Source organism: Bacillus rossius, chromosome 8 (assembly GCF_032445375.1).
Source record: "Bacillus rossius redtenbacheri isolate Brsri chromosome 8, Brsri_v3, whole genome shotgun sequence".
In the NCBI taxonomy this organism is placed as follows: domain Eukaryota; kingdom Metazoa; phylum Arthropoda; class Insecta; order Phasmatodea; family Bacillidae; genus Bacillus; species Bacillus rossius.
The window spans coordinates 29,856,490-29,870,395 of NC_086336.1; the positions used below are offsets into that span (position 1 = coordinate 29,856,490).

The 13,906-nt window shown below is 35.7% G+C and overlaps 1 protein-coding gene across 1 annotated transcript; it reads left to right on the forward strand.

Moving 5' to 3' along the window:
• Positions 1–209: 209 nt before the first annotated feature.
• LOC134535301 (keratin, type II cytoskeletal 5-like) lies at positions 210–2,717 on the forward strand. The gene is made up of 2 exons (XM_063374369.1): positions 210–255; positions 1,681–2,717. Exons 1-2 carry the CDS (start codon positions 241–243, stop codon positions 2,542–2,544), a joined length of 879 nt encoding a protein of 292 aa, XP_063230439.1. The 5' UTR covers positions 210–240; the 3' UTR covers positions 2,545–2,717.
• The last annotated feature ends 11,189 nt before the right edge of the window (positions 2,718–13,906 follow it).

Sequence of the window (13,906 nt, forward strand, 5' to 3'; positions counted from 1 at the left end):
ATGTATATATATGTATATATATATATAATGATCAAAGCTCCTGCAAGCATGAGCGGATTAAACATGGTGAGAATGCGTGCCCAGGAAAGAAGGCAGAACAAACTCCCGCCAGTCGGAGCAGAAGGGAGGGAGCGGCGGGTGTTATGAAAGCGAGCAGTTGCCGAACAAGGCGTATAAAACCAGCGGAACCGCAGAGAGACAGCAGTCATCCTCGACTCTCCACACACACTCGGCGCAACCATGAGACTGCTTCTGGTGAGTGCAGCAGGCTGTTAGGCCCTGGCGTCGGCGACAGTCGAGACTTGAAACACGTGTGCGATTACCGCGCTCGTCCGTAAGCCGGATGTCTAAACGCCTTAAGAGGTATTAGTCCTCTCGATATTGCATTATTAAATTTTTTGATACCAATTGCAATAATGCTTCTGTGAATTTTTTTTTTGACAAGGCATACGATTTAGCTTTGGCTAATTGTTTAAGTCAACACTTAGAACTGGTGTGATTTTCATGATAATTGTTAGTCGCTCCCGTTGAATGATAAGTGTTTACGGAAGTCTGGAAGAAATGATTGATGCCTTGAAATGGTAGAATTTGATATAAATAATGTTAAAATTTGAATTATAGTATCCATAATTGAAAAATCCAACTTGGCGGAGCGTTATCCACGTAAACGAGAGGGATAGGAACTCAAAGTTGCCAAACAGATTTACACATTTTGTAGGTCATAAAATTTTTTATATCAACAACAAAAAAATATGTTACTACTTTAAAACATACTTAATAACTTAGTGTAATGGCTAAATAAGTTAGTGGTAACTGGCTATTAAAAAAGTTTTTCTTTTGATATTATTAGTATTTAATATATAAGTAATAGTTATGAATGTATACAAATGCAATAATACTGCAAGGACACACTTTGCTATTGTTTTTGCAAATAATTTTATGTGTGCGCTCTACCTCAAAGTAGGCAAATTTTCCATAGTAAACAATTACATTTTCTTTGGCATAAAAACCTTTGGAATAATCTCAGAATATTTTGGTTACTATCTCACCTCATCAATCCTCATTTACATTGGACGAAATATATTTTTAACATATCAGCGAAATTAGTAGTTTAGTATAATGATGTTAAATTATAAAGTAAATACATGTTCTAATTACTCTATACAGCTTACGTTTTTCTTAAAGAAAATGGAAGATTAAAATTTTCTGGGGTAAATATTACAAATAATATTTTGAAAATTTTCAAATAAGTTACATTTTATGTTATTTTAAAACCAAAGACACAAAATGCATTAGATCAAACCCAAAGATAAAAATATTAGTTCAAATTTGTACAACGGAAGAATTATAATAATATGTTAAAAGATATATTGTTTATATTCTTAATAATTTGTTTGATTAAATTTCTAATACAAATTAAATAATGAAATTTGTGTGTGTTGATTTTAAAGCCAAATGAATTATCAAAGATTTGAGATTAAAATGCCAAGTTTATTCTATTCCTATCATCTATTCATTGCCAAAGATAACAAACAATAAATAAATTACAATAATTTACAAAATAATTCCTTTACTCGTCAATGTTAAAATTTATGAAATCATGTAAAAATCGATAAATGTATTAGTTAAAAAAATGTTAAATAAACGCATACAATCTAATGGTAACCTTGTTTGTCGCAGGCCTGCGCTTTCTTGCTGGCTGCCGTAGCCACAGTCCGAGCCGCAGCCACTGAAGAAAAGAAGCATGAGAAACGAGGCCTACTGAGTAGCTACGGGGGCGGCTATGGAGGCGGCTACGGTGGCTATGGTGGCGGCTACGGCCTGGGCGGTGGTCTTGGATACGGCTCTGGCTTCGGTTCCGGCATTGGGTTTGGCTCAGGTGCCGGCCTTGGTATCGGCTCTGGTATCGGAGTGGCGGTGTCAGCTCCGGCAGTGAGGACCGTGACACAAGCAGTAGCGGTTCCAGTGGCCCAGCCCGTACCTGTGACCGTCAACAGGCCCGTGCCCGTACCTGTAGCACAGCCCATCCCAGTGTCGGTACCCAGGCCCTACCCCGTCAGTGTCCCTCATCCCGTACCTGTCTCTGTGCCCAGGCCGTACCCTGTGAGTGTGCCCAGGCCAGTAGCTGTGCCTGTGCCTCAGGCCGTGCCTGTGCCAGTCCCTCAGCCCTACCCCGTCAGCGTGCCTCAGCCGGTCCCTGTGCAAGTGCCTCAGCCCGTGGCTGTGCCAGTGCCTCAGCCCGTCACCGTCACTAGGCCAGTGTTCATCTCCTCCGGCCAAGGAGGCGGCTTCGGCGGCGCCGGGGGCTTTGGCTACGCTTCCGGGATTGGAGGCGGCATCGGCGGCGGTTTAGGAGGTGTCTACGGAGGCGGCATCGGAGGAGGCATCGACGGCGGCTACAGTTCTGGACACGGAGCCAGCAGCTTGGGAGCTATCGGCTATGCCTCAGGACTCAGCTATGGATCCGGGTCTAGCCACGGCTTCAGTTCCGGCTACAGCTCTGGATATGGTTATGGCCATGGATTAGGATACAGCAAGCACTGATGAAAATTATTGCACATTAGATTGTGTTCGTCTAGTCAGCTGCGAAATGAATCGCCTTTTTTATACTGGAACATTCACTAAATACACCAATTTGTCAACTTTTTACTTGTTATACTTTTGCTATGGAATAATTATTTGTTTTCAAGATATTAAATAAATATATTTTGCCCCCATTTAATGTGTTACTGTTTATTTTTATACAAATAAATAATGCAATCTATTTTTGTTTTGGTATTTATTGCATTACATGATACATAATTATTTCTTTTAAGTCTGAAGAAGCTTTGACTAAAACACACAAAGTGATGCGGAAGACTAATTTTTACCGAAATTGTCTGAAATATCTAATTGTAACCAATCTTATATCAATCAGTAGAAAAGTTACTCCAAATAAATTTTAAATAAAACTCAGAGCATATCATAATAAATTTGATTCTATGTTAGTACAGTGACAAGTTTTTTTAACTTAATTTACAATTTTTTTTACATTATTTATTGGAATATTTTTATGTTATATATAATTTTTCTTATTTCAAAAGTAGCCTATGCAGGGAATTTATGGATATATTTCTAATATCATTATTTTTATTGTAGTTAAAATAAGCCATAAAAGAGGTCTCAAAATTTATGAGTGTGTCAGAACATACAAAAATTAATCAGGTTGAGCAAGGTCACGCAACGGTAAAATATAGGACTCACATATGTGAGGACCCCGGTATTAGAACCAGTCCAGCCATGTTTAAATGTTTTTTGCTTATATTTATTTCCGAAATAATTTCATGATAATTCTGAAATCATCCAGTCATATTTCAGTATTTTCCTTTTGTTCTTGAATTAACATTTGATGGTATTAATAATGGCCCTGGAGAAAACAGACAACGGAAAAAGCTGCTTTGCTTTCTACTTGGTATATCTAGGTGTTCTTAATGGGTATGAGTTATTATTTTAATCCTTTTAATTTCGTGATTTATAGTATATTTACAACGGGAGCAAATCAATAACTAATGCTATTTTTATCCTGCTATTTTGACTGTGTTGATGTTTTCATACAACATTTTATCAATAACATAAAACTACCAGAATTTTTTACGTATAAATCTAAAGATCAATGAAAAAGGAAAGAAATAAAAAATAAATAAAAATAAAATTTATCAAAAAAAATTAAATTAAAATTACCAAAAAAAATTCTGATTTCTTGACTTTTTCCTTTGTTCAGCAACAATTGAGTTCCAGCAAAATTCTAGCCGTAAATTTTTGTAATGTTTTATTATTTTTAATATTTTATATATTTTCAATAAATATTAATTTTATTATTTTCCTTATTCATTGATTTAGATTTAGAACATAGTTCCTTAGTTTTCTGTTTTTCGTTAGGACAACTTGTGTTTGTTTTCTTCGTATGCTGCTGATTATTTCTGCAAATATTTTGTTTGTTTTTATCCGTGTGCTTATGATTATTTCTGTCAATATTTTGTTGGTTTTCTCCATGTACTCCTGATTATTCCTTTAAATACTTTGATGGCTTACTCCGTGTGCTTCTGATTATTGCTGTCAATATTTTGTTGGTTTCTCCAAGTGCTTCTGGTCAATCCTGACGTGACTTATGTTGTTTTTTTTCGTGTGCTCTTTATTATTCGTGTCAATTATTTTGTTGGATTTCTCCATGTGCTCTTGGTTATTTCTGTCGAGACTTCTGCTGATATCTCTACGTACATGTTTTTTTTTTTTTTTTCGTAATTAGACAAACAAATTTATTCGAAATTAGGTTTAGTTAGTGAATTTCTGTTACCAAATTATTAACAACAATATTTTCATTAGGGGGAATTTAGACAAGACCTTTTATTACTTAGTCTATTACTACGGCTTGAGACATCTGAGAAACACTGACATGCAAGACGAACTTACTTCTTCTTGAAGTCTAGAGAAGTCCTATTGCAATCGTGAGTGAGCATCCCACATCCCACTAAAATGTATAATATTTACCTAAACATAACCCGTGTCGACATCTGGTGGCATAAATCGGTACTTATTGAAAAAGTTATATAAACTAGCTTTCGCAACTGAATGGAGTCAAAAACAGTTAGAGCCATGTAATCTCGTAACCTCACAGACTTGTAGCATATTAGCATTGTAGCATCGTAGCCATGTAACCACGTGGCCTCGTAGCCTTGTAGTATTGTAGTCCTGTAGACTATAAGATTTGTAGCTTTGGAGTCTTGTAGCCTCGTAGACTTGTAGCTTCAAAGCCAAGTAGTCGTTGTTGCCATGTATTCTCGTAGCCTTGCAGCCTTGTAGTCTCAAAGATTGTAGCTTCGTGGTCCCGTAACATCGTAGTCTTATAGTTCTGTAGCCTCAAAGTCTTGTAGCTTTGGAGCCTTGAAGAATGGTAGCCAGTTGGAATCTTGTAGACTCGTAGCCGTGTAGCGTCGTAGTCTTTTAGTCTTGTAGTCAAAAGTCGCTGGAGATTTTGGAGCTGTATCCTATAATATACTGTGACTGATAGTATCCCTGTGGCCAAATTGTATCCTTGTGGCGGGGTCGTATTCCTGTCGCGAGATCTTATCACACCATGTTGAATGTTCGTCCAAATGTGCTTCCTTTTTGTCAAATGTTTGTCATGTGTGTGTATTGTATGTTCATTGTAGGTCCTGTGTGTTTTGGTTATTCGTTGCCGGTTTCTCGCGTGTCCAGTGTGTACTGTATGTTTAATGCGTGTCCTGTATGTGTTCTGTGTGTTCATTGTGTATCGAGTGTGTGTGTTGTGTGTTCATTTCGAGACCTGTGTGTATATTGCGTTTCCATTGCGTGTAAAGTGTGTGTATTGCGTGTACATCACGTGTTTGGTGTGTGTATTGCGTGTCCACTGCATGTCAATTGCTTGTCCAGTGTATGTATTACGTGTCTATTTCTTTTGTCGAATGTGCTATTTTTATGTATGTCATTTTAGACGAATGTGCATCCGAATGTGCCTCTTATTAAAAATTATCTTGACACAAATATTAATGTAATCGTGTTAAAACTCACATAGTATACCAGCAGCTGCGGGAATACAAGTGAGATCTAGACGACAGAGTCTTCAGTCTTCGTTTGAAAGCTGTACAGTGCGAATCGGCTCTTTCTTTAGTATGCCACTTGAAATTTAGTTGCTGTTCCCAGGGTCGGACTGGGCTGGAAGGGCCCGGGTGGCTGACCACAAGCCCGGGGCCCGAGACTAGATGATGGTAGATGTGATACTATCGGAAAATACTGAGATACACAAATTGAGATAAACAAAATATAAAATTTAATCATCAACGATGTAATAAATTATTAGGTACGGACAAAAGCACATCAGGTTACCCACTACCAGTAATAAAGGACCTCCCTTAATAGGCGAGTTTCATATAACTCGAGCTCAGTTCAAGGTCAAAGTATAGTAACCTGATAGATATTCCAATAATTATTAATTATATTAAACACAGATTTAAGAAAGGCGTTCTTTGCAAATTGTTTGACAAAAGAGACTGATATTAATTATATAGTCTCTCCTCTAACATTAATGGGCTGTAGGTTATTTCATTTTCCTAGTATTTAATACACGTGTACATTACCTACCACATACCTTTAAATTTTTTTTTTAAATTACAGTTACATAAAATAGCAACCATTGAGTGCTTGGTTACTTTGGTAATGATGTCCTATTGTTGGCTTTTGTATTATGTATAACACAATTCAAACATGTATATTAAATATAAGCTGTTGGATATCTCAATCAATAATAAAATAAAATAATAAGTATAACAAATAATATATAAAGCTAGCCAATCATTTTTTTTTAAAAGAGGAGAACTTTCAGCTAAGCAGTTAATGACTTGATCGTAGAAGCTGCTGTTCTCGTCATCCTTGATTAGATCCGATTCTGTGTTTAATATAATCAATGAATCCAACAGTTCTTGCCCCAGTAGAGAGCGAAGTCTCGTTTTAATGCGCTTCAACTCTGAAAATCGTCTCTCACAAGTCACTTTCGTGAATGAAATTGTGAGAATTACACAATATGCAACATATAAGTTGGTGTACGTGCTGATATGCATGTTATACTGTGATAAAAGTTTACATGCACATGGTATTCAACTTTGACAGACGTCCAAACCACTTCTGGAAAAACACATGGCGTCCTTTGCTGTTTGGTCTAATTCTAAGACATCTTCGTCGTCTTCTTCACTTTGTGAATCTGAGTCTTGCTTATGTTGCCTAGGTGAAATGTGCTTATCCCATAAAGAGTTTTAGACAGTTCATTAAAATTATTTGCAGCAGATTTCAGTTATTTTGACAGCAACTCTCGATCGACATTTGCAATTGATGCAAGAGACTTTAGTGCGTCATTAGGAATCCCATTTGCGTTGATTTTATTGAGGTTTTTCGGGTCCAAACAAGCGGCATATTTAATTAAATTTCGTTTATTTTAACTAAAGCTATATTAATAATGACTTTGTAGACAGAAATAGAATAGAATCTCTTTGGGTCTGAAGCCAATAATGTTGCTTCATCTTGGCATAACTCATCATGTTTCTTCGGTTTTTTTTATAAATTCTTCGTAATGCCAATGTAGTTTGTATGTGGAGATCAATGTTTTCGGCTTGCATCAAGTCTTGAACATCCGATGCAAATAAACTTGCAGCTCTGAAAACATCATCAAAAGTATCTAAATATCTTCGTAAATTCATATCTAAACATTTGATGAATCCCCAAGCTTTAAGATAATCCAATGTAGGGATTTGGAGATATTGGCTTACTGTGGTTGATAGGTCAAACATTTTTTTGAATGTGAAGGCTGTCAGGATAGTTTCAAATTTCAAAAAGGAATCCATCAATGCCTTTGCTTGGAACGAAACCTTTGGCTCGAATTCCGTGCTCGAAGATATGGCACTTCAAGTTTTTATTAACGCGACGTATCGAGTTTTCTCCATAACAGTGGTCAAGGCTTTGTCTTTAGCCCACCATCTCGTTTTTCTAATATTCTGTAATCGTCTCAATTTGTCTTGTCCAGCTGTTAATTCTGAAGTTTTGTCCAACCATAGAGATGTGCGCTTAAATGATTCATGAATGAATACACTGGTAGACTCTAAGAGCCCAAACGAATTCTTTGCTTCAGTACAGCTTGACGTCACGCCTTCTAGCACTAAATTTAAAACATGTGCATAACAATGTGTGAAAATTAATTTTGGCACTTGTTCCTTCAGTTTTGCTTAAAGACCATTATACCTGCCTGCCATATTTCCGGCACCATCAAATGACATGCTAATAAGATCTTGCAAATCTAAGCCTAACTGGGCTATTTCATTGCTTACAAGAGCTCGGTAATCTCTTGTTGATTTCCGGACAGGGACCATGCTGAGCATCCGTTGTTGTGGGATCTCATTAACATAGCGTACGCAAATTGCAGCCTGGTCAACAACGCCAACATCCTGACAAGAATCCACATTGAGTCTAAAAGATTTTGCCACCTGGATTTCTATAACGATTTCTTGTTTAACTTGTCGTGCACATGTATTTATTAATTTATTTATAGTGGTTTTTGACAAAAGGTAACAAGTCTACCTCGACCCTTACATTTTCCTGAGTCCTTTCTTTTTTTACTTTCAGTAATGGCCTCGGATATGTGGGCCTTAAGAACTGGATCATACTTCGACAACAGGACCACTAAATTTAAAAAGTTTCCGTGATTCTGCTTCTGGTTGTCGTCAGCGATATCCGTTAATGAGTACAAGGCCTCACTTTTTCCACGATAAGAAATGCGTTGTTTGGATATAAATAGTAGTATATCAATTATTCTTTTCAGGATCAGACACCTATTGGAAATCTCTTGCATATTATTTCGCGTGTGATGTTGTTCCACATTTACTTTTTTTTTTTTTTTGCTGTAAGCAAGGCGACCACGGCTAACTGATGACTGTGGCTTTCCTCGTGTTTGACGAGTTGCTCAGAAATATATTTTTTTTACTTAGTAACACCATTAATAAATGGACTTCTTCCTGATCCTTTATTTATTTATTTATTTATTTATTTTTGCGTCAGACGCAAAGCACATGCAGGCAGTACAAAATAGCTTATTTAATTCAAGAGAATAAGAGATAGATTCTCGTCGAATTAAAGTTCCTTTTGGTAACTTTCGGTAGAAAACCAGATTTCCATCAAAAGGCAAACTGTTTTTATCACCCTAAGGTTGGATAGGGTGAACAGATAAGAAACTTAATTTCTCAGCAGTCGTAGCATTTTTTCTTGGTGGAGCAAATTCAGAAAGATTTTGAATTTCACTGTAATCATCGTCTGTAAATGTAAATGGCTTTAGCGCAACGCTATCGATATTTGCACTAGCTCCGGTATCGCTAGAAATTGAAGTAATTGTGTATTTAAGATTAGAAATGCATGCATTTGCTTCTTATGATGCTGTGTCCTGTGTGATTAGTATCGGTACAGCCGCCGCTGCCATGCTCTGTTCTGAACTACTTGCATGCGAAACTGAATCCAATTTTTCGTCTTACTCAAATATTGATGATGATGATGATGAGGGTCCTATAAAAATAAAATATTGTTTATACATTTTTGATAGCTATACACATTCATAAAAATTCATTGAAATCGAGTGAATGGTTTCGGAAATTTAATAAAAATCCATCTTTTTTCCTCAACAAAAATACGAGTAAAGGGAGCCTCATTACAAAAGTTCAGCTATCTAGGTCCGAGGGTTTGGGCTGAGCATTAATGAGTTAATCAGCCATGACTTTTGTATATAATACATTAATATTTCTAAAAATTGAGCATTCTCTAAAATATTCCGTACCTATCTGTAGCTTAAAATTCATACAACTGAAAAAATATATATAAAAAGACGTAACTTTGGCTTAAAACAGGTAATTTTGACAGATTTTAGAATATAAAAAAGGAATTAAAAAGTGAAACTACAGGTAAAACTAGCAAATATGTAAAGATTTGTTAAATTAGAAAAAAAAAAGCATTAAATAAAATATATTAACCTGGTTGCATTTCGCTACGATTTTGAGGATCTTCAAGCTCTTGAGATGTAGACGTGAAGGAAAGCCTGGATTGCTTTGGATTCGAAGCCGTTGTTTGTAATTCGATCTTTCCTTTATTTTTACGTTTCTCGGAAACAGATTTGGGTTTATATGCCGCTGAATGTGACTGAAACCATTAAGTATATCAATTTGAGTAACTAATACATATATAATATTAGACATGTACAAAGGCTCCAAAGTAATTTTTTTTCTGAAGGCCATTAAAATAATATGCAACTTACCTTTTTCCATTGTAATGGACGATTCAGTTTTATGATGTATTAAGTGTTTAACATAATATTAGGAGAGTTAAAAGAAAACTACATGCATCACACATCAAAACATAAAAAAAACATCAATAAATTTAAAAAAAAGTAATATTATGAACTTGAACTAACTAGAGTATCGGCGATAACGGCAATACAAACCGACAAAACAATGGAATACGATGCCAGGAGCCATGAGCGCGCGTCGGGGATTACCAAACAACAAGATTCTTTACTTGCGTAATGCGTTCCGTTTCATCAGAAATATTAGATGAGAGTGGATAAATACGTTCGTTAATTGTTATTTATAAATGTTGCAGTACCGAATCTATCGAGTTTTTAAGAACACCTAAAAATTAAATTTAGTTTTTTTAATATCTATGCAACAATGTAAAATGTAATGCATTACGCTATAATGATACACGTCTAAATAAGTTGATTCGATCAAAAGTTATTGCCGTTCAGAAAAAAATTCAAAACTAGTTTCAGGGGGTGGCATGCTCAGTTTTACCTTGAGGTCGCAAGAGCTGGGACCCAGCCTATCCTACGGTTGTCGCAAGCCCCGCAAGCCAGGCCCATGGGGGGCCCGCGCGGGCTGGGGCCCGGCTGGCAAGTGCCACCTCGACTATATGGCCAGTCCGACGCTGGCTGTTCCAATTTCGACCTTAATGAACGGTCTACCATCGATGGGACAGACCCTGATGGCTGCGACGACAGTGAAAACGGAGACCTCGATGGTAGTGGAGACCTCAATGGCAGCCACGTCCATGGCGATGCAGATCCTGTCGGCATCGTCGACGACAACTACGCAGACCTCGATGGAATGTGTACCAACATCACCAAAATCATTAATGGAGATTTTAACAAGTGTTGTTCCACCAGCAGAAGAGAACTTAATGTCTGCAGTGCTGTCTGCAGAGGAAATCTCACTGATTGCTTTTTCCTCGTAAAAAGGAGACTTCAGTGACTCATCACCACTAGTGTTAATTATGACCACTGAAGGTGCCTTCCCAGTATAAATTTTGTTATTGTCAACAAGATTTTGTTGAACAACATTAATGTTCGTCGACACGAGAAGAGAGAATTCGCGTCGTACAAAATTTAACTATGATAAATTTCGCAAGTAGTTTGCAAGGTGTGATAATTAAAAAAAGGTATGCCATTAGCTGCAAACAAAGTGCTTCACTCGTCACACGGTCGAGACTCTTATTGCAAAAGACCTGTGTTGTTGGTACGTTACGGAGTAAGGTTGCATCAAGGAATACAGATAAAATATATCCCTTTCACTTCTGTGGATATAAATTTGCGTTCTCTCGAGGTTCGCGAAGGCATGAAAAGAGAATGTACGAAGAAACCATTACGCTTGGCGTTTCGCAGTAATGAGTGTCATATTTGGATTACTCGTATTGACAACTTGAGACGACATGCGAAAAACTTCAAAGGTGAAGTCTGTTCACCTACTGTGAACCAGCTAGTGTTGCAGTCTGTTCCGCAAGTTAATTTTGAGACTCGTGCGCGCAATGCCTCTTACAGTAAAACCGAACCGCAGCAAGAAACTTCGATTTGAACTCAACATGAAACACAACCTATAACTGTTTATAGTGCGTTTAGACCGAATAAAAATGGATTCTATCTGTCCAATTCAGCATTCCGTGAAATGTGTCAAAACTTTAATACCTGAATAGCTCTCATGCACCAACAGATTTTTGTACCTTTCTAACTGATGCAAAGAGAGATATTGTTAATAAAATTGAAGAAGTTTGTAACATGATCGGTCAGTGAAGTATAATTTGTGGCTGGAATGTACTTATGGAAAATCTGAGTCATTTCAAGACAAGACTTGTAAAAGAGCATTCAAGACAATGAATACTGCTCTTTACCTATCACACGATGTAGAAGAGTCTGTAAATTATGGTACTGAAAAAATCTGTCGCGAAGAGGAAGAAAATAAGGAAAAAGGTAGTGGATTGACACTAAGTCATGTTGATATATTTGAAATGAGAACAAACAGACTCTGCTCACTGAAAAAATAACTTTTAATGTCTGCTCTATCTTGTACCTACTTGTAGTTTAGTAGAATTTATGTAACAATTTTTTAATTTTTTCTTCATGGAACTTTTTTACTAAATTTATCCAACGTATCATTGAATATAAAATTTTAATTGATCAAGGATATAACTAAGGTGTTCGAATAAATCATTATTTTAATAAGCGATTTTTTTGGTGATTTTGGAACTTTTTCCGTATTTATAGCCTAATATTTACAGGTTATTGAGATCGCAGACAAATTTCAAGATGGTGGGTGTCCTGGCAAAAATAATTACTGATATGATGGTACCAAGATGGCCGCCGCCAGCAACCGAAAACAATATGGCAGAAGTGACTTCATACCGACTGACGTAATATCTGCCTTGGTATTAGAGGTGGGAGGTCACTCTGCCTGTGGCTTACGAAAAGGTATTCATCATCATTTTTAATCAAATGACTACGCCAGTTTTTAACCGCGGACTGCTTGATGTTTTTATTAAAAATTAATAAAGTAATTTTTGGGTGAATTTTAAATTTTTTCCCGATTTTCTGGCATAAAAATTACATATTTTCAAGATGGCGGCCCTTAAAAAACGTGCAACGTTTTATAATCCAAGATGTAGGTGTGACTTCATCAAGAAATTTTTAATTTTAATTCAATTGTAATTAAGATATTTATTTTTTTTAAAAAAATAATTAGGGTAGGTACTTGTATAACTCTCGCAGGGAATTAACCGAGGACGAATATCGATTATGTAACTTAACATTTGAAGTAAGTTTTTTTAAAAATATATGTTGGAATATTTTCGAAATTTTTTGTTCTAAAATTAAAGATTTTAATTTTATGGTAAATGTGAATATCATAACATCTGATGACGTTTTTAAGGAATTTTTCCCCTTTTCGAAGAATATTTACCTCTCCTGAGTTTTTTTAAGAAATAGAAAGGGAAATTTTCTTTAAAAACGGGAATTTCTCCCTTAAAATAGGGAATTTTGTAGGAACTTTGAGTAATTTTGAGTCATATTGAGAAATTGTGAGGAAAATTGACACCAAGATGGCCACCATGTTATCAGGGCGGTGGGTCATTGATCCTATCGTAATACTCGCCTTGTAGGTACCCTGCGCACAGAGCCACATTCCTATACTACTTATTAATAATATTATGTTTAATAAGTAGTTAAATAGCAGATAATGCATTTATTTTGTAGCAAACCTTTAAAGATGTTTGGAGCGTATTAATATTCACATAATGTTAAGAAAAGTGACCATACGAAATAAAGCTTACAATGATTATTCAATCTACTATGCAAATATAATAATTTCTCTTAATAAAATAAATCATTCTTATATGTATTTCATAACTTTTGCTTTTTTATGAGGCCGATAAATCCTTTAATCATATTATTTTCTAAAAAAAATTGTTGCTATTTGGTTCCTACATATTTTACCTTTCTGTAAATATAAAAAGAGAAAATAATTTTAGGTTTGCACATATTAACTGTTTCTCAAATACCGATAGTACTGACATGTCTATGATTTTTTATACGACAGTAAATGTCTTCTATATTCATATGTCAAAAGAAGTAAAAAAATATGTAATAGAAACAGATACAAAGAAACTGTAAAATAAATCTTAACGTTTCCAGCATTATCATAGAATTATTTCGGAAATAAACTTAAGCCCAATTTCAAGATGTCTGGATCTTCACACCTGTGCGTCCTATATTCAATCATTGCGTGACCTGGCTCGATCTGATTTTAATGAATGTTCTGACTCTCTCTTAAATTATGATAGTTCTTTGATGCCTTATGTTAACTACAATAAATAAATGGTTTTCCAAGCATTCATTCATATCATAATCAAAAAAACTTTCCTTCAATGTTTAATTTATTTTTAAAATAAGAATTAAATGAAACCAAAACTTATTTATACATAAAAAATGTAAAACACATTGTCAATTAAGCTAAGAAACTTGTCACTGTACTAACACTGAATTGAATATTTATCATATACT